General features: G+C 34.4%; 1 protein-coding gene and 1 non-coding gene across 3 annotated transcripts; one reads left to right on the top strand and one right to left on the bottom strand.

Annotated features, from left to right (window-relative positions):
* The first annotated feature begins 9,123 nt into the window (after positions 1–9,123).
* Trnat-ugu lies at positions 9,124–9,196 on the top strand. The gene has a single exon. It is a non-coding gene; the product is annotated as a tRNA-Thr (tRNA).
* A 301-nt stretch (positions 9,197–9,497) lies between these two features.
* LOC117100089 lies at positions 9,498–22,214 on the bottom strand. 2 transcript variants are annotated; one of them, XM_033239640.1, is made up of 4 exons: positions 22,100–22,214; positions 20,751–20,902; positions 10,386–13,380; positions 9,498–10,137 (listed from the first exon to the last, which is right to left on the bottom strand). In XM_033239640.1, the coding sequence occupies exons 3-4, from the start codon at positions 13,182–13,184 to the stop codon at positions 10,096–10,098; spliced, it is 2,841 nt and encodes a 946-aa protein (XP_033095531.1). In that variant the 5' UTR covers positions 13,185–13,380; positions 20,751–20,902; positions 22,100–22,214; the 3' UTR covers positions 9,498–10,095. The 2 variants fall into 2 exon arrangements, with proteins under 2 accessions (XP_033095531.1, XP_033095532.1); XM_033239641.1 differs by lacking the exons at positions 20,751–20,902; positions 22,100–22,214 and adding an exon at positions 17,454–17,912.
* Positions 22,215–27,894: the final 5,680 nt, after the last annotated feature.

The following is a 27,894-nucleotide window of genomic DNA, read 5'->3' as shown; positions in this document are numbered from 1 at the left end:
GACTAGTTAGGCCATAGGTCCATGGTTAGGCATGACTAAATTTAAATAGTCTTCCCTAATAAAACGGGCCTAAAATATTTAGAATAGACCCTAGTAAGACTAATGTTGGCAATGGCAAAAACAATTAAACTTAGACTAGATGGCATACCATACAAATACAACAAAACTTTAACTTTCCAGTAGGATGGCTCAGGCCTCGCCTGGAGTCAGGTAACTACTTTATCAATAAATTATGATATATGTCATGTATTTGTGGCCTGTCGAACCCTGGTAGTAAGCTTGGAAATTTAAGGTAATGATTCAAATAGGAATTATCTATAGTTTAGGCTTATGCGTTGCGCCTTTGATCTTGTTTGGAATCTGTCTCTTATACACATCTAGATGTGTATAAGAGACAGCTCAGAAGTTGTTCTGTAGACGTTTATCCGTTGATGACCTTTTGACCTCCTGAATTCTGCAATGAGATTTTCGGGTCGATTCAGCCGAGACGGCCCGAGTGGAGTTTCATGTAAATGTTTCGTACGGAAAAAAAAATCGCCGTCGGTCAAGGTTCAAAAGTTTCCCATTTAGCAAGAGGGCGCCATTCATGCGCTATTACCGAAGAGAAAAAGTAATAAGTTTTGGAAGAGGGCGTCCTATCTGTTGCCATGGATCTGAGATGGTTCCTGTTCTGCTGTTCACAGGCAGTGTACTGTATGGTCAGATCAGAACGGTCAAGGGTCAAAAGTTTCCAATTTAGCAAGAGGGCGCCATTCATGCCTTATTACAGAATTTGCACGCGTAAATCCCGGAGAACGCTATCTTGTGTTTATAAGATCTTTGATGCATATCCATAGAGCTATTAAACAACTAGAGTGCTGACAAGATGGCGGAGCAATGCAGAGTTATGTATGTGTACCATCCAAGATGGCCGTCGTAGTAAAGCGCCACCTTCAGGCTTAGTATATTATTACCATAAATAAGCCCTCTGACTGACTATTATTTTATTAATGATAATTATGGAAAATTATAATAACAAATTATTAAACTATCGTATCCAAAACGAGGCCAAGTGGAGCATCCTATTCAAAAAAAAAGTACCAAGAAATGAAAATTAAAATCATGTAGATTACGCCTATACACCGCAACGCTCGAGTTTCAAACATGATGTACTGAACGTTCTGTGTAAATTGAGGGCGCAATTGCAAACGACGGCGCTTAGGCGAAATTTGATTGGCTGAATCTATGGCAGCCATCTTGGATGGTACACATACACAGTTCTGCGTATTTCGAACATCGAATACATTGCGGTTAGCGCTCTAGTATTCTTATTATATCTCTATGTGCATATCAAAGATCTTATAAACACAAGATAGCGTTCTCTGCGATTTACGCGTAACAAATAGAAGCGTCGGTCAAGGTTCAAAAGTTTCCAATTTAGCAAGAGGGCGCCATTCATGCCTTAGTACAGAATTTGCACGCGTAAATCGCGGAGAACGCTATCCAATTGTGTTTATAAGATCTTTGATGCATATCTAGAGCAACCAAAGTAGACAAACCAGTCCGGGGGTGGTTTTCTCAGGCTTTTTCTTCCACAACAACATACTCTCAGACTTCATACAAAAGTTGATCCCCCACTTTTTGGTGGCAATGTGTTTTCGTAAGAGTCAAAAAGATGCCTGAAAATTGTTGAAATGAACCGTACTGTATAAATGATCGACCCAGGTTTTAAAGAAAGAGCCCTCTGTACAGCCAGATTACATGTTCTTATAAATAGCAAGCTACCGGTATCTATCTGATTTACCTATACATGACTTGAGTGCGCGTGCCTTTTTGAGAAGTGAGAGAAAACAAAACTTTTTTTTTTTTAATTTTCTATGCTGCATCATAGAGATTAATTCTCTCTGTGATTGCCAAAAATCCCTAAAAGTCATTAGAAATGTGTTGGCCGGTAATTTGGACTATATAATAATGGTGATGTGATGATGATGAATTTTACTGTAAGAGAGTCATTTCCGGCCAGGTAGAGGTATGTACCCACTTAGTGGGCCTGAGTAAAGTAGGTAAAGTAAAGTAAATAGGCCTACATCAAAGACAATGTTTTAAAGTTTTATTTTTCAATGGTACATCACACAGATTATTTAGATCTCTGATTGCGAAAGTCGTTTAATAAAGATTATGAGAAATTTGTTGGCGCTTCATTTTGACTATATAATGGTGATAATGTGATGCTGATGAATTTGTGTATATAAGAGTATCATTTCCGGCCATCTAGCGGTACAATTTTCTCAAATTTTAGCAACTCAGCTTCAACTACGGTAGGGCTGAGGTGTGTGTGGTCTTAAGGAATGTCCCCCTCCCCCACCTTTTAAAACAAATCTTTTTCTTTCTATTTTTTCTTCTTTTTTTTTTTTTTTTACTAGGGCATCCTAGTAAATTCTATAGGAAACAACTCGTTTCCTACGATGCGGAAAAGATTTATTTTTCTCAAAGAATTATCAACATTTGGAACACTCCCATTAAGATGTTGTATTGGCCCCGTATGTAAATTGTTTCATATTAGATGAGTATTTCTGAATCTGAGTAATTTTTATTTTCACACAAAAATGTCAATACATGAAAGCAGAAAGTACACGTTTAAAGGTGCGAAAAAGGACCATAACAAGCAAAAGTTTTGAACTGTGGCGCCCTTTAACTTAAAAATAAATAATCTTACAAATCAATTACTACAAAACAATTTCTCAATTCATTCACGATTGTAAATACATGCGCACATACAAATGAACCCACAAATCACTTAAGCGCGTATGCACGCGTGTACATGCATAATAAGACTACATGAAAAAAAAAACACGAAATATGCATGAATGTGATGTATAGGAAAGCTACATAAAAAAAATCATTGAAAGGAAACTATTGTATAAGTAAGACACGCTCTACAAATATCATTATTTTCACAAGAATACATTTTTTTTATCATTATCATTTATGTCCTTATTTAGAAATACTTTTTTAAATTTTCGATGTATGTTTACACTCTCTTATGCTTCTAGCAATTAATTCCACAGCTTCGGCCCTCTATGTTACACTTCGCTGACCCATATTGGTTGATTTAAATTTAATACAATAATTTTTTTTTTACTTCGAGTGTAATATGTATGATATGTATCAAAGATATTAAACAAAGAATTAAACGATTTTGGAAGCTTTCCTCTATGATACTTAAGCATAAAATTTAAAATACTGTTTTCATAAAAATCAAATGTTTCAATTTTTGTACCTGTTTTAACTAAAAGCTGTGAAGGCGGATGGTGGAAATAAACATTGCAAATTATTATAAAGACTTTTTTCGGGAATGAATTTAAAAGGCGGTCCATATTTTCTTTATTTCCAGCACCTCAAATGATAATTCCGTATTTTATTGTAATGTAGTTGGGTGTGTGTTTGTTCTTCTTGTTGGGGTAGACTTCCTTTGCTCATTCAAACTTTACCATAGGTACTTCTTTACACCCTGCTAAAACGTAAAGCTTAACTCGGAGAAAGTATACTGTTTCTTGTACTGTATATGTACTTTATTCACTGTAGTATATACAATATTTACAAGTTGCTTGACGTGGTGTTGCCTTCAAGGCATCAGAATGAAGTCTCTTTTATACCAACTATGCTTTCCTTCTTAAGATACCACTTTGGGTGTGGTGGTCATTCTCATTGGTTGCGGGATGTCACCAATGGCGGCATCCTAACTGGTGGGGCTAAGTATTTATGGTTGTAACTATAGTGCGCAGCTGGCGCCGCCACTGGATGTCACCTTACCTAATCATCTGACCATTACATCACTTTTGGGAGTGTCTATTTGTAAGATAATATATCCAAGGTTCCAAAACTTTGGGAGGTAAAACTGGTACTTAATTGATGGTTCTGTTTACGAAGTTGGTTTTATAAATAGGTGAAAACTGTCAGTTAATAAACATCAAACTATTAGTCCTTAACTTTATATTATAAGTCTTTATATTATAACTCTTGAAAACTTGACCACATCAGTTTAGTGTGGCCAAAGTTCAAGACATTGTTACATAGTTGGTTTGGCCTATAATTACAAACAATTACATTATTAATAAACGCTATAACATCTATTTCGGCTTTTTTTTTTTTTTTTTTTTTTTTTTTTTTTTTTTTTTTGACTATTTCTTTTTTTTTTCTTGACAATCCGTATTTTAACAATATTTTAAATTTAAATTTTCAAATTCGCGTAGTATCGATTTGATTAATAAGAAAAGAAATAGAACGATTATATATTATTCAATAAATTAAAGAATTTAAAAAGAAAGTTAAAAACATGCAATAATAAATTCAGTGCTTGCTGCGGTGCAAGATGAATACATTTCAACTTCTATCATTTTCTAATCTTCACTCTCTTCTCTCCTCACCCCCCCCCACCTCTCTATCTCTCTCTCTCCTTTTCTTCTTGAAAACGCGAATAATATTTTAGAACTTCAAGGTACTTATACTCAGTATTCATTTTAACTGTTACGTTTATCCTCACATTACACAATCTTTAATTAAACTCGCATGGCTTTAACAACTCAACAATCAAGTTCATTTTCCATTGTTGTAAATGCAGTGATAATAAATATCGTTATGTTGTAAAACAAATATTCGTATCGTCTGCAAACATTATTAAATCCCCAATATTGCTTAAAAACAACATGTCATTAATAGAAATTAAAAGCAGCAGGGGTCCAAGAATGGAACTCTGTAGAACACCCTATTTTACTATTTTAGTTTTAGAATGACACTTTCCAACTGCAGGGCCGTAGCGACCGGTACGGTTGGTCAGGTTTCATTCTGACCACTTTTTGACAGACCATAAGTTTAATTAATTAGGTTTTGAATAGTAAAAAAGGCTAAATTCCACCTGTATGTTTAACCTACTCCCTCTTGACATACCGTAACTCAGGAACCACAAGTCTGTGAACTCTGGAGTGAACGGTTAATGATAGTTTACATTATTTAATTCTCTAGTGTAAGATTTATATACTGATTGATTAAGAAACTATGATGCATTTTTTCTTCAGTTGAAATTCAGAATCTATGTGGGCTTAGCTTTTATTAAAATCAAGTTGGTCAATTACTACACACAGTGAGCTTTTGCTGAAAATCAGACTAAAGTTTCCCTTATACACTTGCCTGGATTACATTAATTTCTTCACTAAATTACCTAGTCAAGTAAAATTGAAATGCCTAAAATGGCCTGAAACGTGCTCTAATTTAGTAAAAAGTGATTTTGAGCATTTTGAAAATTTGACGCCAGCGTGATATTCAACCTTGACCTGATTGAGAAATTACAATTGGTAAGGATGATATGATCGATAGTGTAAAAACGCAAAATTTCACCTAGATGACGTCACGCATGACTGAGCACATTGAAGACCTTATTGTGACTATTCCAAGCTAAATGTTCGTTGAAGCGCGAATGTGCGCAGCTCGCAGCAAATTTGAGATATCGTGCGCACAAAAATAGAAGGAAAGGTAGAATAAAAAAGAGATGAAGATCTCTGACAATAACAAAAATATTCACTGCCTGTTGGATAGCAGTTTTAGTGTTGTAGGGTTCCAAAGGCTTTACAGTATAACCAATCCCCGTACCGTACTCGCGTAAATAAGCGCCCGGGCGCTTAAAATATTTTTTTGCACTTTTTGAGGGGCGCATATTCAAACCGGAGGCTTATGAAAACAGAGTGGAATACAGGGCGCTTATAGAAATATATGAATATTGGGGTTCTTATGGGAGCTTTGAAAATTCAAGGGGAAACCGAAGATTACAAATGGCTCTGGTGCAGAAAAGAAATCGTCCGGAGAGCATGGCTCATGAAAAGAATGCCAGTTTCAACCAGCAGATGAAATTAGTGGTGGTGGTGTATGCTTGTTACCATCTGCCGATTGAGATAATTAGCAGGATCATTGCAGGGCTTAATTATTGCAAAATTAAAACGTGCTGTGAGTTAGTTTGTCTGGAAAAAAGAAGAAAAAGGACTAGAAAAAAACCTAAGAGGAAAGTTGGAAAGATACTGTCTCATAGCTGTCCAAAAAAAAAAAAAAAAAAAAAAAAAAAGATATTGTTTCAAAAAATGAATATACATTTATATAGCGCTTATTCGAGAGGGGCGCTTATTCAAACGGGGAGATTATTCGCGCGAGTACGGTGTATCTGATAGATTACTGTTTAAAATGTAAATTATTTAAGATTTTATATTCAGTACATTTCTCAAATGTCATGTAAATCTCATATATCTCAAAAATTACGTTATATTCATGCACCAAAATGGAAAATTTAACCTTATAATTTTGATATGATTTATGTTGTTTGTTGAATGGTCTTAATTGATATTAAAGTTTAATATAACCATACAACAACAGTATAAGGAAGTCCTCTCCTTTAACTTCTAAACTTTGCATAGCTCAATATAAATTTATATTTCGATAATCATAAGGAAGTTCACTAGTTAAATTAGCATAAATAGTACAGAGAATTTTGACTGTCAATCTCAGATATCCAAATTTTAGGAAATACCGGTACGTTTTATGCATGCCCCAACGTTAAGAACTTTAACCTAATAACTCTGATATGTATATGCTTTATTTTGTTTGTTGAATGGACTTCTTTGATAATAATATTACAGTCTAATATAACAACAACATAAGGAAGTCTACTCTGTAAATGTTTAGCATAATAATATAGTACCGGTACAGAGAATTTCGATTGTTTATCAATATCATTATACACAAGTTAGATCCAAATTCCAAGACAATACGTTTATGCACGCATCGATGAGGAAAGGTTATAAGAATCAAGGCACATGTATATTCTCCCTGTGATTGTTTTTTGATTAACCATACATCGAACATATAAATCAAAATTAAAAAAAATAAATAAATAAATAAAAATCAACAGTACATCGGGCAGCCGATTTAATTACATTCCATTTTAATTAATAGTCAGTCATTACAAGGTTGGAATATGCCAGACCACCAGGCATTGCAATCACTTTATATTTTTTTACATATCATTTTTTCTCTCACTCTGAACTTCACCATGGCCAACAGTGCGAGGTATTGATATCTCATATTTTTGTCAATGTCAAAAGGCAAAATTCAAAAATAACAACAATGCTGTGAGTAACAACCTCTCTCTTGAATAAACCTGCCTGTTTTGAATTCGAAGTGTTCTTATTTTTTGCTTCATCATAGGTCTGATGATTAAACTCTGTATTAGATTACTACTACAGAACATCATTCAAATTAGTGTATACAATGGAAAGTTTTTCCTGGGGCCTCCGGCTGCTGTTGTTGTTTTGTCAAGTACTTGTAAGATGGCGGGATTAGTTGAATGGCCTGCCCTAAATGCATATTGTGATTCATGTAGGAGATTACATTTACACAAAAAGGCGATTGTTTTGTCATATACGACCCTTTCATACACTTTGGATATTTACAGGGTAATAACTATATTGGTCTATAATGTGTTATGTTCTCTTTTTCTCCCTGTTTATACACGGAAATTGTTTTAGCAATTTTCAGTTGATTAGGAAATATACCTGATTGAAATGATGTATTAATCATGTGAGATAAAGGTTTAGCCAGTATATCTGAGTTATTCTTTATATAAAAGGCCCCAATATCATCACAACCACATGACTTATTTATATTTAAGTCATTAATGTATTTATTAATATATGATTCTGATACCGCTCTAAAAAAACACTGAATTTGACATGTTGTGTAATATTGACTTAGCTGTGTTGATGTTGTGCTTATCATCACGTGTCATTTGCTCACCTATCTTGATAAAGTATGAGTTGAACGCATTTGCTATTGCTATCCGGTCATTTGTTGCTGGGAGTTCAACTTCATCTTAATGTCTTGATATTTCTTTCTACCTAATATTGTGTTTATAACGCCCCATATTTTATATGTTACTCTTGCGCTTTTCAAATTCATTTTTATAGTAAATCTTTTTCCTGGTTATAGATGTTAACTTATTTTTATATTTCTTATATTTTGCTTTTTATTCAAATCTGATTGATTCTTTTTGTATTTCTCGCTCTCGAAGTGGCCGGGTGTGGGTACAGTATATCTAGACATAATTGTTAAAGCTAAAAAGACTGCATTTAATTATTAGACAATGTCAAAAAAATATTGTGCGACTATTATCATAAACTTTTATTTTGCACTCTTTTAATTTCTAAGAGGACGATTTAGTAAGATGGGAAGCGGAACACGTAGAAAAGTAGCAAAAAGAAAAGGAGAAGAAGAAGAGAGTACGACCTGGAAAGCGCTGGATGAATTGTGTCCGAGATGTCAGAGTTGGTGACAGGGAAGAATGGAAAGCGGTTTCAAGACGGCTCGACAACCACCCCAGAGGCCATTGCATAAATCGTCATTTGCTTACGTGCAGTCATTAGCGGTGCTTACATGCTTAATCATGCATGTGTTTATCTGAGCCCATTGAAGCTTCACAAATAATTAAGCATTATCAAACAACCATCAATCATCGTTGCATCTTATAAGGTACCATTCAGTTAAAAAGTTGATACATCTTAAAACACACACACAAGAAAAATCAGAGACTGACAAAAAATTACTTTCCAAATAATTTTAGGCTTTCCGATCTACCTAATGGGAAACCAATAAACCCACTATTAACCCTTTGGATCTCTGACGTTTTTTTAACGATGGAACACAGACTGTTAATATTAGGGGTAGTGTATCCGAGTAGTAACACGGACGGGGAAAGAACATGGGTGTGTTCTGTTGCTCTTGCTCTTTTCGTTGTAGGCCTATTCTTATTTTTACAGTACCGTATTGTTTAAGCAAATTATTTAATATTAATTTTTGCTGAAGAAAGTTGTCTGATTGATCCGATTTTTAAAAATAATATATATATATATAATATATATGTATATATATATATATATATCACATTTATTCAACAGTGTTAACGGCTAACTTCCTTTAATATCATATATAATATACGACAGTATTTTCTAGCCGTATTTCCAGATTTATCTGGCCGAACGCCCTCTTGAGGCATAGCATTGTGTAATACAATGTTCCGACGGGTATTTGGACCTGTTCAACCATGAAGCCTTCGTGGTCTAGTGGTTATGACGCTCGCCTTGTCAGCGAGAGGTCGCAGGTTCGAATCCCGTCGGAGGCATTTTATTACACAATGATTTTTCATAGGACTTTATTCGTTGAAAAGCTACAATGTAGCCTACGATGTTCCATCATGTCCTTATTAAACACTGTATATGTACCTTTGATGATTTATATTATATTTATTCAACAGTGTTAACGGCTAACTTCCTTTAATATCATATATATGTATATATATTTGCCTCCAAAGTTTAGTTTTGGTCTTCCTGTTTACTTGTTTAGGCTGTTTATTCTAATCTCACCCAGCCTATTGTTTCCAATCACACATCTAGATGTGTATAAGAGACAGAGTCTGTATTTAAGAAAGTGCTTTCTATAACAATTGTATCCTTACTTCACTACTTGCTGTATCCTATAATGCCAAATTCTTCCAATAATGGGGACATGTTTTGAAAGTCCTTGGTAATTAAGCAATGCGTACAATGTGTTAATTAGCAAATGCGTTGCCCATGGCCAAAGAATACGGCACCATTGGTTAAGTTTACCAAGCCAGTTATTATGTATTAAATATTTGAAAGCAGTACTAAGACGTAGAGTGACCAGGTCCTACCCCAATTAGTGCATAGTAATTTATTATTGGTTGAATGTTCGTAGAGCTGTATGTTGGACAGCTTTCTCAATTAGGCTATTTACAAAGACCGAGATTTAGCTATAGTTGTGATTCTCGAGGATGTCAAATCAGTTAAACCGTAACATTCCCTGTTAGTGTGAAATTTTTGTAACTATTCACTGCTCACGTTTAAATGGGTACACAGTAGTTTATTAAAAGAGGCTAGATAAGTAGGTCATTGGATGCAATTTACATCGACTCCTAAATCGGTACTCTTCAGTGGTGAATCTTCTATTAATATCTCTGCCTGCTTCATTAGTATTCTCCACCTGAATAAAGGGTCTCAAATCCTAATCCTGCTTGTTACACTCTCGACTGCATGTGAAACTGAACTGTAAAACAAAGATCATGTCACGATCATTATTGTTAATAGCTCCCCATATAGTTTGATCAATACTATACAAACTTTGATCTATAAATTGTTTCATAGAATTGTTTACAAAAAAGTTTAAAGCAATTATAGCAATGCAAGAGTATGCTTTATAATGTTTGAATAATCATGCTAGAGATATATTAGTATTGGAAGTTCCCTAATTGTTAATTTTCTGAGAAAGGAACGAAACATACGATTTTATCATACCTTTGGTGTAAGTAAAATTTTATGGTATTGGTCTGGTCTATAGCCATCCAATTCAGAGATAAAATTGTTATCAGATGTTATTAAGTTCACCAAGCATATTTTGCCATCCACAGAACTACATCTTTCACATTCAGGACCACAGCAGTACTGATCCCAAAAACAGTCCGGGTTGAAATCACGATTAACTATCTCCTCGATGAAAGTAATCATTTTCTGTAACACGTAAACTGCCTGAGCCTTGTCTTCATTATGCACTGCAACTTTGATCAGATTTCTGTCAGAAATGACTAGTGTGCTGATGAAAAATAGACATGATTTACTGGTCCTGAATCGTGCTGCATTATAATAGATCTTATCCCAATCAAACTCTTCACAACATTTAGCGATAAGACGCAGAAATATAAATTCTGGAAGGAATTCATAGAAGTCAAAATAAAATATATCTTGTAAGTGTTCATTATTGTTCCATATACTTGACGTTAGATGGATCTTTGGCAGTCGACATGGAAGACAAAATTTACCGTCTTGGTCGACTTGATTAGTAACAATGAGTGGGAAAAGCAGGTGTGTTCCCACTAAGAAACGAAGAACGTGAGGAAAATATTTCCAAATTGCATGTTCTTGGCAAATATACTCCAGTAATCTGCTGTCGACAATTCCTGTGTCTTCTAATTTTTGCCAGTAGTCAGCTACGGCCCGAGTTCTCTTATGAGGTACAGGCACATTTACCAAGGTTTGCAAAATGTCTACCAGCTTCTGAGGGTCACAAATTACGTAGTTTCGAAGCGCTTCATCTCGTTCATTGTATATTACATCACCAGCTCTGTCAAAGAATTCCAAGAACTGACGCAATTGATTTTGTGACATTATTTTACATGTTGATTTTACTTCTTCTAAAATCTCATTTAACCCTATAATAATGCATGTTTGTTGTCGAAACTTGTTTAAAATTTCATTGAATAGAAGATATTTAATTAAAAATTTTTCTTGAAAATACTTCATATTTTGGACCTCATTGTATATTACCTCTCGTAATGTATTGATTTCTTTGTCCGTACTTAGTAAATTTTCGACGTAAAACACAATGTTTCCTAACGGATGAAATACAATCAACTTAGAGAAACGTTTGTAGAGTTTTGCTTTTGCGAGTGTTGAGAAATATAACAGATCAGTTTTGTCATGCACACTTTCTCTTCTTGTTCCAATAAGCAATACTACAACATTTTCAACATCTGCATGCATAGCAACTGATTGTAACCAAAATTGTAGCCGTTTGATTTGTTTATCTGGATTCATAACCGCTTCAACAGCGTTGAAAAGGATAAGATACACTCCTTGCTTAGGCATAAAGAGATGATGAGTGCTGTAGTACATCTGTTGTCCAGCGAAGTCCCATAGACTGAGTCTAGCGTCCAGATACGATTCGTTACGAACGATTGCCTTCAAAGACTGACCGATGTATGGTAAAGGAACAGACAATGTATTCATGACTTTGATGTATGATAAACATTCATACACAAAGAATAATACAATTGGTATAAAAAATAGCATTATATGTAACAGAAAATACGGAATAGATTTATATTGTTTTTCTGTTAAGTTCAGAGTGTCCAAATCTACGAATTTCCATCCCAAACGTCTTACCATACAGATTCCAAAAATGAAGCTAATAGATTTTTTAATCAGATAGTTTTGTGGCACGTACCAGTAAGCAGAACATTTTCTTCCAATTAAACAACCTGTTACCATCAAAAAAATAAGTACTACGGTTCCAAATGACTTCAGTAATAATACGGAATGCGATCCCTGGTAAAAAAGAATCACAATTGGGACTACAACAGTTATTGAAAGTAATAGATGGGCCATCCGATTCAAATGTAATATTTTACCATGAATATACCTAAAAATTGCCACAGAGCAGACAGTCAAAATCCAAATGGTTAGTCCAAAATAAACGTTATGAACTTCCCACATCATCGTGTCTGATAAGTTTGGATATAACAGTTCTATTTGTTCTGGCGGAATCATAAAGCATAGTGCCACACATAAGCCAGTCCGGCCGCCGCCACCAATCATTAGGCCAACAAAAACAGTGAGCACTCCGTACACTAACATTGTCATGATAATATTCACCAACCTTGAAGTTTCTGTTTCAGGTAATGCGTTGTAAGTTTCAGTTAACCAAATTTGTCCATGTATTATAATCACTAATGACATAGCATATCCACTACCGGCACGGTACGCAGTGTGAACATCTAATATAGGCATAAAACAAATTATATATGCCCATACAAATAACCCAAAACCAAAGTTTAAACCAATAAAAAGAAATACAAGGATGAGTGGAACTATATGTAAACCTTGGTAGATTGCATCTTTAACCACCGCCCCAGGTCTGTTGTTAGTTTTGGAAATTTCGCTTTTATTGGTTTTACACATATGTGATACAGCCCACCATGCTGCAGAACGTTCATAGTCTTCTAGTGATGTTTCTGATACGTCACACCACTTACTGTTGACATCACTAACGTTAGCTTTTACAGTATTTGTTTCAATTCCTATTGTCGTAGCCTCGTCGCGTCGAAAACTATTTCCTCTTAAGCGTCTACATGTCGATGTCTTTCCCACACCGTGATCTCCTAATATTAGGATTTTGGTTCGGTTAAAAGGAAGTCTCCCTCGTATTTTTGCTTGTTCATAGGCGGATCCTACCTCTTGATCGTCTGCCAGTACACGCAAGTTAAAACTGCAATCAAACGAGTTGAATCCACGAAGATAATTGACCATTGTTCTATTCATGTTGACGTTCGTTATATTAACTTCTGTGACAAGTTAACATGTAATATTTTTTTTTTATATTAGGAAAAGTTTCACTAAAACAATGTTGACGTGAGTCTTTATTGTAGAATCCTGTCTTACTTTTACTCGCTTATGACCAACATGCATGTAATGATTCTTTCTTGAACTGCCAACTCACGATTAGCTACATCAAAATCTGTAAGTACGGAACATAATGAAATACATTTTATAATTTTGGATTAAAAACTAATTCTATATATTAACATAGTATACTCATGACATTACACATCTTCAAAATAATAAAAATATAGTATTAAAAGAACAGGCATAGAACAGATGTATACCATACCAAGTTTTGTCGTACACGAAATCCCATGGGCAATTCCAAGTAGTACAGTGTCGCATGGATCTTTGCACACGGGCAGTGAGGGACCAGATGCAGGGCCCCTCGGAGATAGTTGTCCCATAATCACAATTTGTTGGGTAGGAAAAAAAAATTATATGTATATTTTTACAAATTAGTAGACTTTAGAATCGATTAAATAAGATTTGAAACCCTTAAAATGTTACGGTACATGTTCCGGGAGCTACGAAACCCTGGACGATTTCTAAAAGATATTGACCATGCCTACGCTCTCGTGGGGGACATCAGCCCACATATAGTCTCCCACGAGACTATATGTGGAAAATTTCAAAGGGTTCAAAACATCGCAGCTCGTCTAATAACAAGAGCAAGACCAAACGCACATATCACACCTCTCCTCCATGACCCACATTGGCTGTCCATCAACAAACGGCTCATTTGTGAAGTTCTACTTATAACTTACAAAACAATTGACACTAAGGTTCCTAGTTACATTAGACAATTATTTATCATCCAATGTTCTAAGGTAAATTAAGATCATCCTCACAGTCTGGGATAGTTCTGCCTAAGACAAACACCACATTTTGTGGTGATCGATCTCTTACATTAGCATCATCAATCTATCAATCAATCAATCTTTATTTTCCATCATCAATAAACAACAAATAAAGATGGAGGAAATACAACAAAGGCAAGGCCTGTCAATGTGTTGTATCACCTTAACAAAAAAGACAATCATAAGCAATATAGAATATTAAAAAAACATTAAAAATACACAAAAATCAAAACAAATTACATTACGGCAGAAATAGAGACCCATCTCACCTGTGGAACAGTCTTCCCGAATTTATAACACTTTCAGCAACACTATTCATTTTCAAAAACCTTAAAGCATATCTCTTTACAACATAAATTGGTGTGCATTTTCTCTTGAGGGGGGGGCGGGGTGGGCCTTGTCTTGGCCGCCATCCCTAAGTACCTGTTCGCCTGTGGCAGGGCAAATGTGTATCCCGTTCCTTTGCTCGAGTCACCTAGGTAGGGGTCCGGGATTGCGCTAGGATGGTGGCTAACGGTGACCTATCAGAGATTTTACATTTTCTTTTGTTGTGCCTTGATTTCTATTTTTGCTTTTTGTTTTAAATGTATTCATTTTATTTTATTTATTTATTCGTACCCTTCCCCCTATCGGAAAACATCATGGTGCCAGTCCTGCACACAGGGTCAATAAACAACACACGGACAAGACGAAATCGAACATTATGATTGTGAATGGCGTTAGGTAATAAGGATACAATTTAAAATCAAAGAATTAAAAAAAATATACCATCTTCACAATTATAAATGGAGAAAAGCCTTGAAAATTCAATTAAATTCCATTTAAAGAATAAATCTGGTTATTAGTTCAAAATCAGGTACAGATAAATAAATCTTTCACTGATTACAGACGTTTAACTATCAAATATCCTTAAATAATAATAATAATAATAATAATAATAATAATAATAATGATAATAATAATAACAACAATAAGAAGAATATCTAGACTATGTCTGTTTGAAAACAGAACATAAGGCTTTTCCCTACTTGACAGACTGTTATTATACAATGTTTAAATTATTTATATCCATTAATTTTTTTAAAGAGATATTTAGGTTGGTTCCTCAAAAATTGAATGGCCCTCCCATTTACCCCCTTGACTGATTCGTCGCCAGCACATAGTAATTTCTTCCTTGTAACTTGGTTAAAAGAGAACTAGCAAAATGATTTTTTGTTCTAGAGTGGATATTTGATATGCCATTAATAATAGAATCAACCTTAAAATCGTTCTTTTGCTATTTTTTATGAAGTTATAGGCGATTATATACGATTTTACCATGACGTCACTGGCGAAAAAGTAACAAAAGAGTGTAAATAGTGCCGCGTAGGGTATCCATCGCGTAGGGTATCCGCCGCGTACGATCATTGCGTGCATGCTGTAACAATCACAATTTACAGCCATGGTTACAGCGTACATGCAAAGATCGTACGCAGCGGATACCCTACTTCATTAAAAAAGGCCAAAAAACGATTTTAAGGTTGATTCTATTATTAATGGCGTATCAAAAATCCTCTCTAGAACAAAAAATCATTTTGCTAGTTCTCTTTTAAACTTCTCCCGAATGTTTCATTCCGATCAGTTGATTTTTTTTAGAAATATGTGTTCTGGGACGTTTCATTTAACTGGTCCCAGGGGTGCGCCAGGATTTGCCCGACGGGGGACCGAGGTCCCCGATTGGGGGGGGGGAGGAGAGGCCAGTTTCTCTGACGAGGTGTCAGATTACACCGACGAAAGCAAAGTGGGCGTAGTCGAGCTTCGATTAAAAGTTAATCTAACTGTTTAACTGTTAATCTAATGCCATATTTGTGAAATATGGAGAAAAATAAGTTAGAATACCAAGTTTTACCCTGATAGCTATTACCAATCTCCTGTTATAAGCTTCCAAAGTTAAAGTAAATTGCGTTTGCACATCTTGAAGAACCACGCCCCATATTTTTGAGGAGTCAAAACTACATATCATATGAGACTAATTTTTTTTCTTTTTTGTTGGTTTTTCATACAGTGGATCATTTTTATAAAGTTTTATCAAAATCAGAGACGGTCATACAGGAATTTCTTTTTAATCTGGTTGATTTGACATGGAATGACCCTACAATATGTCGAAGGTCAGAATGTATCGTTTCCGGTTACTATTTGAATATGTTTTTCATTAGGACGAATATAAACATGAATCTCCTGAACAATTTGCAATCAATTGTGAGTCTCTATGACCAGTAGTTACTAGATACGACATTACCAGGTCAAAGGTTAAACTTTCAAAAACCGCATTTCCCGCCAATTTATGATAAAAAGTTGTATTACAACAAATAGGAACATGCATATTTGAACAATTTGAGACCAAAATCAAGTCTCTCTGACCAGTGGTTATCGAGATACAAGCGTCCAAATCAACAGGCGGCCATTTTGAAAAACGCCCCCAAACGGGACTTTCCCCCTATATCTGGGAGGTATATAGGAGCTATATTTTATCTAAATTGGTCCATCTTGCCAAATCCATTGAGAAACAAAGGTATCCTAAAATTAGTCACGGATCTCATGAAAATGACTACTATTTAGCATTTTTTCTTTTCTTTTCGAGTCTCTCAGCTCTAAGAGACCTAGATGTTATGTGCTATTTAAATCCCACATACTACATACATACATATTCAATACATGTTAACACTGAATACCTACAATATGTCTCTTCTCCACTTGAATATATAATGATGATACCACTATTAAACGTAATTATTTATTATTTTTCTCTTTAAGGAAATAGTTTTATTTATTTTTTGACGTTCTGTAACAGCTCTAACAGGAAATTATCCATAATAATGTATACCTGCGTTTATTATTAGTTGTGATTGTCAATGAATTAAGTAGATCACTGCAATCTTCAAGGATAAAAAAGCAATTCACAAAATGGATATAGGATTTACCACAAAAAAAAAAAAAAAAAAAAAAAAAAAAAAAAAAAAAAAAAAAAAAAAAAAAAAAAAAAAAAAAAAACCTAAATAAAAATCCTGTGATGTTGGATTTTCAGTTTTGTATAATTCCCTTTCTTGTAATAAATGAGAGCGCTTACATACTTCACAAATCCATTGATGCACTGCAAATAACAAACGCATGAATATGGGTAATGCAAATAAATCTGACTATACGTATTAAAGGCGTGAATAACGTCACAACATGGATTAAGTGCTTAATTTCCTTTATCTTTCGAACTGGTACGGTAAATGAAAATCCATTTAAAGAAATTGCTTACAGTAGTTTAATATGTAATTATCTGTCAACAACAACTAAACTAATAACCAATGATGTTTCTTACCCTTCATCCTCATCTTACACATTTCAGTAATGGTATTTCAATAATTGTCCGCTACTCACTGCAATAGAAGACGTTAGTACGCTAAAAGTAAAATTCTCTATGTAGGCCTAACTCTGAACGTTATTTTTGGAGTGGATGCATAAACAGCATATTATCATAGAGGCTGAAACTAATCGATCTGTTACATGACGCCTCGAATCCCATATAAATCAAACGCAACTTGGTTTCGTAGTATTATTTCCCTGCACTGTGTACTCAAGAACATAGTTATTGTCCTTTTGTGGCGTTACAGCGTTTTACGCTACGGTTCACAATGGAGGAAATAACCTTCATGGTTTTACAGCACGTTTTTTCTATGGATTTTCCAGGAAGTAATACTGCTCTAGCTACGCTTTCTTTACACTTGTTTTTTTATTTTTTTAAGAACCAGTAATGTTTTGCACAGACTCAATGCTCATACTTTTTGTTGCCAATTTCAGGCTTAAAATATTCTTATTTTGTTCATATTTTACACACTTTTCAAAGATAGTTAATTATTATTGTAGAGCAGTATACTAATATCGCATAGTCATAAATCTGCATATAAGGTACAGATAAGGTTGGTTGGTTTTTCTATTTAAAAAAAAAGCAAAAGACAAAAACACAAAACAAAAACGAAAACAAAACAAATAATTAAAAAAAAAAAAAAAAAAAAAACAAAAAAAACCAAAAAAAAAAAAAAAAAAAAAAAAAACAAAAAAAAAAAAACCCTCATTTCATTTTACCTCAGCCTTACTTTGTTCTTATTTTCTTTTTATTTTTTATGCAATTTCAGCCTCAATGTTCCTATAAAAAATAGTTTGGCATATTCAGCAGTATGAATATTATTATAAATGTTTTTAAAAAAACCTTTTATGACGGATATAGGAAAGGAGGCAGTAAAAAAACAACAAGTCGTTACGATGATTTCTACTACAAGGATAACAAGTAGTAGTAGTTATAGTAGTAATAACAATAGTATAGTAGGCCTAATAATAATAATAATAATAATAATAATAATAATAATACAAGGAAAAGTATAGATGCAAGTTTTTTGGGCTAGTCACGTGTGTGTTTTATTGTAGAATGCAGTCTAAGCAGATGTGGTTGGTACAGTAATAAAACGGTTAGCGTTGTTATAGGTTGCCTTGGTAATTGCCCTGGATATCTCCATAATTGATAGTTATCTCTAAAATAGTAACATATAATAGCATTATATAATATTAACATCATAAAGCTCAAAACATTAGGAAAACTATAATTACAATAAAGGTGTTACCACACTCACAATTACAGCACGGTATCTATACACAGCGAACGCACAAAGGAACCGCTACACATAACTAAAGATAATAATATGATTTAAGCGTATGGTTAATTGAATATGTAATAACTAATTAAAGGTACAATTACGTACATCATTTACGCATCAATTTGTTGATAGTTCTTCGGTACCAAAGAGTATAAAGCAAGAGGTCCGACTGCCGGGGATTCGTTGGAAAGCAATCCTATTTCAAAAAGTAGTTCCACGAAGGGGAGTGGCCTTTAAAAGATGAGAGCAACGCGTACGAGGTTAGGTGTAGGGCGCCCCTTACCTCGTGGCAGTACTTTTAACTTCCATTGCCTGCATACAATTGACAAAATCAGGGCAGTCGGACCTCTTGCAGTTTCATACTCTTCGATGGTACCCTAACAACAAGACATGAGAGGGCGCCTTAACTAAACTCGAACTCGAACCAAATGAGAACTTAGCACTTTTCGCTACAATAATAATGATTATAATAATGATGATGATGATGATGATAGGGTGCATGTTGCATGTTATCTCGTTTAGTTATTTCTTTAGTCAGGCCTACGTCATGCCAGAAAAATAAGTGGTAAGATCATGGTTTATGATTTACAAAACATTCTTCATGGACTTAGACAATCAGCGTTGAGTTTAGGTACAGGTTTTGATAGCCATATTTTTGATAACCTAAAGATATTTAGAAACCACTAAAATGAGATGAAACAGCCAAGGGTGCAGATCTCTTTGGAAAGGTATAGGGGGTGGGGGATGATATTTCATGAGTCCACACCCGCCTCAGGCCACCATGGTTGGAGCTGAGGTGCGAACATTTGAGGAAATAGTACCTCTCTACATCGCCAGAAATATCCCTCTTATATATCATCATCACATCACCATTATGGCCAAAAATTTTCGGCAACCATAGGGATCTAAATATTATGTGTGATGTACCATAGAAAATAAAACTTAAACACATTATTTTTGATGTATTTACTTTACTTTACCTTCTTCAAAGCCGTGAGTCTATACACCCACCTCAGCCCCACCATTGTTGGGGCTAAAATGATAAACGTTTAGGAAATAGTACCTTTAGTTTAATACCTCTATATGGCCGAAAATGACACTCTTATATAGCAAAACATTAATTACCATCACATAATTGTTTTTTATCAGCGATTTTCAGCAATCATAGAGATCTTGTTAATTTCTGTATTGTACCATAGAAATAAACTTAACTGTCTTTGATGTATTTACTTTACTTTACCTACTTCGTGTGCCGAAAACCAAACTTATATTTACACGCTTTTTCTCATACTTCATAAAAATATGTGGAGGGACGTGTCACCTCGTCTCCCCATGGTTTGCGCTCATGAAAACAGCAGTTACTGCTGTTTAGGCCTAGTGTTAACTAGGTTAGGTAATTACGTACATAAACATCATCACATTGAGCCATGAAAAGCTAATCGATCTGGTAAAGTAATGACTGTAAAAGTAATTAATTTTGCCTAAAATAATATAAAGTATGGATTGATATTCTCTTTGTGAGATCGATACTTTGATGATCTATTTTGTTACAGTTTTTTCACACCTGGAGGTTGCGAATCCCAGACCTGTACTAAAGACATTGGTTTTGCATTGTGATCTTAGGCTTTGAAATAAGCTTAATTATAATATTATAAATTACCTCATTCTTAAGATAGGACGTCAAGTCCCGTTGTGTACATAATAATACGTGAGCACTAAACGACCTCAGTACACCTAATGAGATTTAACTCAATTATTAATCCCGTTTCCTCCTACTTATGCCTGATAAGTGTTCGTTTTCACAAAAAATAGCAATAGTGCAGGTGAATTAAGATTCAATTAGATTTCGTTCGTTGTGACTCTGTTTGGAAATCATTGCAAAGACTCCACGTTTAAAAATTATATTAGGTTCGTTAATAATAGTTTATGTTTTTCAAGGTAAAACATTAATATATCTGTTTATATACCTTTTTCCCAATTAAGACAGTATAATACTGGTCTGGTATGTAGCCATCTAGCGTAGATACCGTTCCATCTCATGAACTACATTTCTCGCACACAGGTCAACAGATGTAATGTTCCTTAAAATAGTCCGGGTTAAAATCTGAATTGATAATCTCTGCAACAAACATAATCGTTTTCTGAGTTTGGTCCTGATTTATAACTTCAACTTTAATTAGATTACTGTCATAAGAATCGGGCCTTCTAGCAATTTTCCCTGTACTTATAAAAAATATACATATTTTACTGGTTCTGAAACTTGCTGCATTGTAGTAAATTTTATGTGATGGTTGGGGCTCAAAAAAGAAAATTTATGATTGTGACACCTCTAGATTGCTGGAAATTGTACTCTCAGACCTAAATTCTAATTATAATTTTCCTTTTGTTTTTTTCATTTAAAAAAAATATTTTTGAAAATTTAGGGTTGGCTCGGCACTGATTATTATGACGTCATTGCGAGATTGTGTCAACGTAACACTGGAGTTTGTAAAAATGTTGTATTACTAAATCGAAATAGATAGACATGTCCGATAAAATTCAATTGACTAACTATATATTTTTTTTAATTAGGAAAAACAGTAATGCTATGTATGTAGATAATATTAAACACTAGTATATACGTACGGGTCATAATACTGTATTATACAAAAGGAATAAATCGTTTATATTAGATAATGTGCACTTTTGAGTTTGTAAAAATACTGGTCTAATAAGTATACACGCTTCCAATTTTAACAACGTTAAGTACATTGTTTTCACAATAAATTTAGCCTATGATAACCGCTGCACCCATGAAATCTATCTAGTGTTTCTGAGATGGTTACGAAATGTATAAACAATTGCGTTTTTACTAAGTTTTGATCCGGAAAATACGTACCGCACTTGGAAAAGTGAACAGGCAAAATTCATTAATTGTAATTCTTTCTATACACTTTTAAAAGTGGGGTTTCAATTATAGAAGATTGGTGAAAAGTGTGGGGGGGGGGGACAATCGATATGATGTCCCCCTAGTTTGAAAAGTGGGGGGACGTGCCAGTTACGCCAATGTCAATCACATGCCAACGGTTCCTAAGTTCTTCCCCTCTAGTCAACTAAAGACGTATGATGATATAGCATTTGCAGATGCTCCACTGAAATTGGAATGACTTGCCTGTATATTTGCGTGAATATCTATCTAGGCCTGTACCCATATTTTAAACCAGGCTAAAAATCGAAAATTTGAGACTCGTTTTACTCCTACATTTGCTCTAAAGTGAGTTGTTCCAGATGTTTTTAGGTGATGGGTCTGATTGAAAAAAAAAACAAAACAACTTACTAACGCTTTATGGTAGGCTGGTCTCACTAAGCACAAATAATAACTCTGCAGATGTCGATGGATGCTGTTTTATTTAAAGAAGTTAAAAAATTAGGTCTAAACATCTGAGTTCCTGCTGTTCAAGTTGATTCTTTTGTTAATGAAAAAATAGGAAATAACTCCCCTCTATAAATTGTAACTCATGCGTTACTGAAAATCATAATGGAAATAATAGTAACATTGTATTTTCTTGGTCATGGTAATGACACTATTGAGGCAAAGTGCCTTATGAATGCCTTGTAGTGGAAAATAATTACAGGTATATCATTTATTTAACCGCAGCATAGGCCTACCAATGTTGCCAAAGTGGTAGAGTTACACTTAGGTGTGGAAGAGACAGTCTGGTGTGGCGCTAAGGTGGTGTTTGGGGCCAGAAACCCCCGTCGGTGAAAAAAAAATCACTTTTGCTGGGGAAAAATATTATGTATTTTCTACATATTTATCTTAAATTGATTAAAAATAAGCTTTTGTGATATACAGTGCACCCTCAAATTTGATACCCCTCTAAATCCGAGACCCCTCTAATTCGAGACCACTTTTCCAATGACCCAAATAACAATCTTCAACACAAAGCTAGCCCCCTAATTGGAGACCAACCCAGATACCACCCCAATTTTTCAGGTCCAGAAGGTAGTCTCGAATTGGAGAGCCAACTGTACTTTCGAGCGACGCCCGACTACCTTCACTTTCGTCAGGAACACATCGGTGCCCCCCCCCCCGTACTTTGGGCAAATCCTGGCGTTACACGTTGAGCCAGTTGTCAGGTATGAGTGATGAATGAGAGGAATTGACACTGAAATTGTTAAGTGTTTATCCACAATCTGACTAACGAAGGAGGTGCCAATATGAGCAACATTTTAAAACTATATATATATATACATATATATATATATATATATATATATATATCTTATATTTATATAATATATAAATGTATTTGTATATTATATATATATATATAATAATAATAATAATAACAGATAATAACTTCCAAGCCGATATAACGTATGAAGAAAATAAAAATGTGTATATTTGCTGTATTTTGGTACTGTAATACCACAAAATATTTTAGATTTGAGATTTTACATATGTAATATTAAGCACTAAACCAAATTACTTTGTATTCGTTATGTGGTTAGACTGCAAAATATCCTCAGACCTAGTTGTTCATTTGTCGACTGCAGGTGAAACTGAACTGCAAAATAAAGAAACATTATTTATAGAGATGTAAAATATTGAAACATGTATAAATCATTCTTGATGGCAACATTTTATTATGGCGATATGTCACTAAATGTAGTTAATACGTTTTGTATACATTATCATACTTTTCGCTCAAGTGCTACCTTATGGTAATGGTCTGTTTGTAGCCGTCAATTATAGATATCTCGTTTGCAAGTGTTATGAGGTTCACCAAACGCAGTGTTCTATCAAGGAAACTACATCGCTCACATTCAGGTCCACAGATATACTGTTCACAAAAATAGTATGGGTTGAAATCTCTATATATTTTCTCTTCAGTAAAACTAATCAGTTTTTGTAAAACAAGTATAGCCTGTGCTTTATCATCATTGTGTACCGCAACTTTCATTGGTGTTGAGAACAAATAGACATGAATTGCTAGTCAAAAATCTTGCTGCGTTGTAGTAGATCTTATCCCAAGTAAACACTTAACAACATTTAGCGATAAGACGCACAAGAATAAATTCTAGAATGATTTCTCCAAAGTAAAAATGTCTTGCGGGTAATCATTGCTGTTTTAGATATTTAACATGACATTGATCATCGGTAGTCGACAGGAAAGAAAAAATTTTCCAACTTGGTTGAAATGGTCAGCAATTTTAGGATGGAAAAGTAGATGAGTCACCACTAAGAAACGAATAACATAAGGATAAAGTGTCCAGATTCCTTCTCGGGAGATATGCTCTAGTAAGTTACTATCAACAATTCCTGTGTCCTCTAATCTCTGCCAGTAGTCAGATACCGTTCGATTTCGCTTATGAGGTACAGGAACATTTACCAAGTACTGCAAAATGTCTACAAGCATTTGAGGATCACAAACGACGTAATTTCGGAGTATCTCATCCCGTTCATTGTATATGAGATCACCCGATCGATCACGAAAAGTTAAGAAACTCATTTTTTGACATGATATTACAGGTTGATTTTACTTCATCTGAGAAATCTTCAAACTTAACAATAATACTACTTGTTCAAAGTTTCATTGAATAAAAAGTATCTCAAAGAAACTTTCTCCTGAAAAAACTTCAATTTTTGTATTTCATTATAGATAACTGCTCGTAATATGTTACGTTGTTCGTCTACTTGTTTTGCGTTTTCAATCAAAAAGAAAAGACTTCCACAGACGGATGAAATGCAAGCAACTTAGAAAACCTTTTGTAGAGATGTTTTCTTTTTAGTTGTAAAATATTTAATATAGAATTTTTGTCACCAACACTGTCTCGTCTTGTTCATACATGAAATATAAGCAAATCATTCCTATACAATAAAGGCAGTGATTAGGACGAGAAAATGCAATAAGCTAAATATATACCGTGAAACAGAGAAGTACTGGTTATGATTTAAGATAAGAGTTCTCAAGTTTGCAAATTCCCATCTGCAAAAAACCGCTATACATGCCCCAGCTAGAAAACCAATAGATTTCTTGATGACGTAGTTTTGAAGAAAACATTCATACGCGACAAATTTTCTTCCAAATGTTGTAAAACTTACAACTACAGCAATATAGAGTAGTAAATAGATCTAGACATAATGACTTTCATATAAAGGCGGCAGGTGTGATAAAAATAATAAGGGTTAGGGAAAAAAATTATACAGCTCTTTCGACTCATTGACAATATCTTAGCATGAACATTTCTAAAAATCACAATTGTAATAAATGCAATGATACAAATTATGAAATTATGAGATACTTTGTTATAGATGAGTTGTAGCTGTTCTGTAACAATATCGATGGTAAATGTTTTCTGTTTAGGATACAAAATTCTATGCAAACGCCAGTCCTACAAACTGCGCTCATAAGCACGCCTCAGACCTACTAGTCCATACATAAGAGCCATCAGGATTGACGACATATCATTCAAATCAATCCAGTGTCTTGCGTTTTAAATGTCTGTCTATAATTACCATCCCAAAAATGTACCCGGAACCAAAGCAGTACACAGTGTGAACATCGAATACACGCATCAAGCAGAGATTACAAATCCATACAACCAGTCCAAATCCGAAAGTAAACCCACCGGTTGGAAACGTAATTAAAAAGGGAATAATATGTATTATCTGATGAAATATATCTTTAATTAGTTCTCGTAACGAGACATGTAAATTCACATCAGGCATTCTACCAGACCTCATAGATTTGTTCATACTACGCTTGCTGAGCATGTGTTATACTGCCCACCATGCCACTGAACTTTGATAATCTTCTAGAAGTGTGTTTGATACTTCACACAACTTACTATTAACATAATCAATTTTCGCCTTGAAAATGTTTGTTTCGATTCCTTTTGTGCTGGGCTCGTCATGCCGAAATTCTTTCCCTTTTAAACGCCTGCATGTGGAAGTCTTCCCGGCAGCGTGGTCGCCTAGGATAAGTTTTTGGTTCTATTAAAAGGAAGTGCTCCCATTTCTTGAGCTACTTTGTAAGCTTTATGCACCTCGGTATCATCTGCAATAACGTGCTTGTTAAAACTGCGTTCATACATGTAGTAACCTTGTAGATGACTCGCTGCTCTTTTATCCATTATTAATTAATATCCATTACTAGTTAATCTTCACCTAATGTTGTTCTATTTAGTACCGTCTGGTCACTTTAGTCTCTGCCGAAAAGAAAATTATTTAAATTTATTTATAAAAATGTATCAAATACATCGTGTCTTGGTAATCGACCTACCGGGACACATCCGTGATAATAGCAATATTTATCCGAATAGGTATGGTATTGAATATTCACTCATATTATCTTCTGTGTAGTAGGAGACAGCAAATACATCTTAAGAATACCACCATAATAATTTTCAAACTCAATACCATATAGGCAAGGCCTAATAAATTTTATTATCAAAACTCGGTATGAAACCGGCGTTGCATATAAAACGGAACACGCCCTCTCACAACAGGAAACTTTTACATGTTAATTTAACTTTGTCATTCTGATGTTCATCATTACGTTATCATCTTTTTTCATGCCATTCTTTCTTCTTTACAATTACAGTCAAATCGATTCTTAAAAATGCAATGTCATGATGTTTGTTCAAATAGCTATGGTTCAATTCCCATTCATTTAAAATACAATGCTTCACAGTTGTTCACTCCCTTTAAATAGTAGATTGCATGTTAGCAATCGTTTCACTGAAGATGGCGGAGGATTTGCCAAAACATGCCTGTTATTATACCGAGTTTTGATAATAAAATTCAGTAGGCCTTGCCTATAATTTATGGTATTGAGTTTGAAAATTATCTTGGTATTCTTAAGATCATATATCTTCATAACTCGCCCTGATCCTTTTATTGTGTATTGTATAAATGTTTAAACCCTGTCGTGTAGCGTCTGTTTATTAATGCGTCCATTACCTGGTGTAAATTCCTATTGTTATAAGGTCCGCCTAAAGGTCGCGTCCATCCGGCTGCAATTTCTATTTTCATGATAATTGGCAATATTTTCAAAGTTAAGCAGTCTTATTGGCTCTCTTTGTCACATGTCTTCTCAAATTCAGTCCCTCATGAGAGCATGGCGTTTCCTAATTGCAGGTTGTTATATTCTCTGCTGTAGCTACAAGTGCGATAAGTATAGGGTACTCATTAGAATAGTCCTTACAAGAGCACTGGAGACAGTCATGAGGCCTGTAACATTCAACTTCTTTCTGCATAATTATTATTACATATTTCATGACACAAGATGCAAAAATATGTTATTGTCTAAAAACATTGTTTTCCATTGGTATCAAACATTCACACGAATTATTAATACTCAAGCATTTCATCTTGATTATAAAACATTTATTTGAACTTACCTCTTGATAAACCAATAATTTAATAGTTTTACTTTCTAAGCTTCAGCTACGGTTACGGCTACTAAAGTATTGGTTTATCAAGACATACAGTAGTCAAAACATTAAATCGTCTGAAATTATTTAAAAAATGGGCACTTGTGTCCTTTAGCTAATGCAATATTTATCTTCAATAGTATAGAAGAGTAATATCATTTTTTAATATCTTTTGAAGACTTTTTAATTCTACTTAATGTAATTTTTGTTTTGTTCGGCTTATATAGTTTTAAATTAAAATGTTGGTTTTAAGAATTGATTGGTCCGTTTGAGGTTGCGTTTGCACTTGTTCTCTTTGTTGTTTGTAATTTTTTTAAAATTAATATTAAGGGAATAACAAAATATTAAATTTTTTTGGAGTAAACACAAATATGAGCAACGCTCACTGATACCAATAGTGTAACAACACTGGTTAAGTTCATCACTGCCTATCGGCAGAGGCTGATCCAGGAATCGTCTGACAGGGTTCGAGGAGTATAAGTAGTCCACACTCACCTCAGCCCCAACCATTGTGGGGCAAATTTTAAGAATAGGCCCCTGTAGACACTCGGATATAGCACTCTCAGATGGTAAAAATGATTTTTATAAGCAGTTTTCCTCCTCGACAAAATTATTAACTTCTTCCCGACGGGAACTATGCTCTTTCTCTCCCTCTCCCTTAGATACCCCTCACGGACGTCGCGAACGTCT

This window comes from Anneissia japonica, unplaced genomic scaffold (assembly GCF_011630105.1).
Source record: "Anneissia japonica isolate Jap-2015-1 unplaced genomic scaffold, ASM1163010v1 scaffold439_len473750_cov173, whole genome shotgun sequence".
NCBI classification, from domain to species: Eukaryota; Metazoa; Echinodermata; class Crinoidea; order Comatulida; family Comatulidae; genus Anneissia; species Anneissia japonica.
The sequence above is the reverse complement of the archived record's forward strand: the minus strand, read 5'-3'. Positions and strand labels throughout refer to the sequence as shown.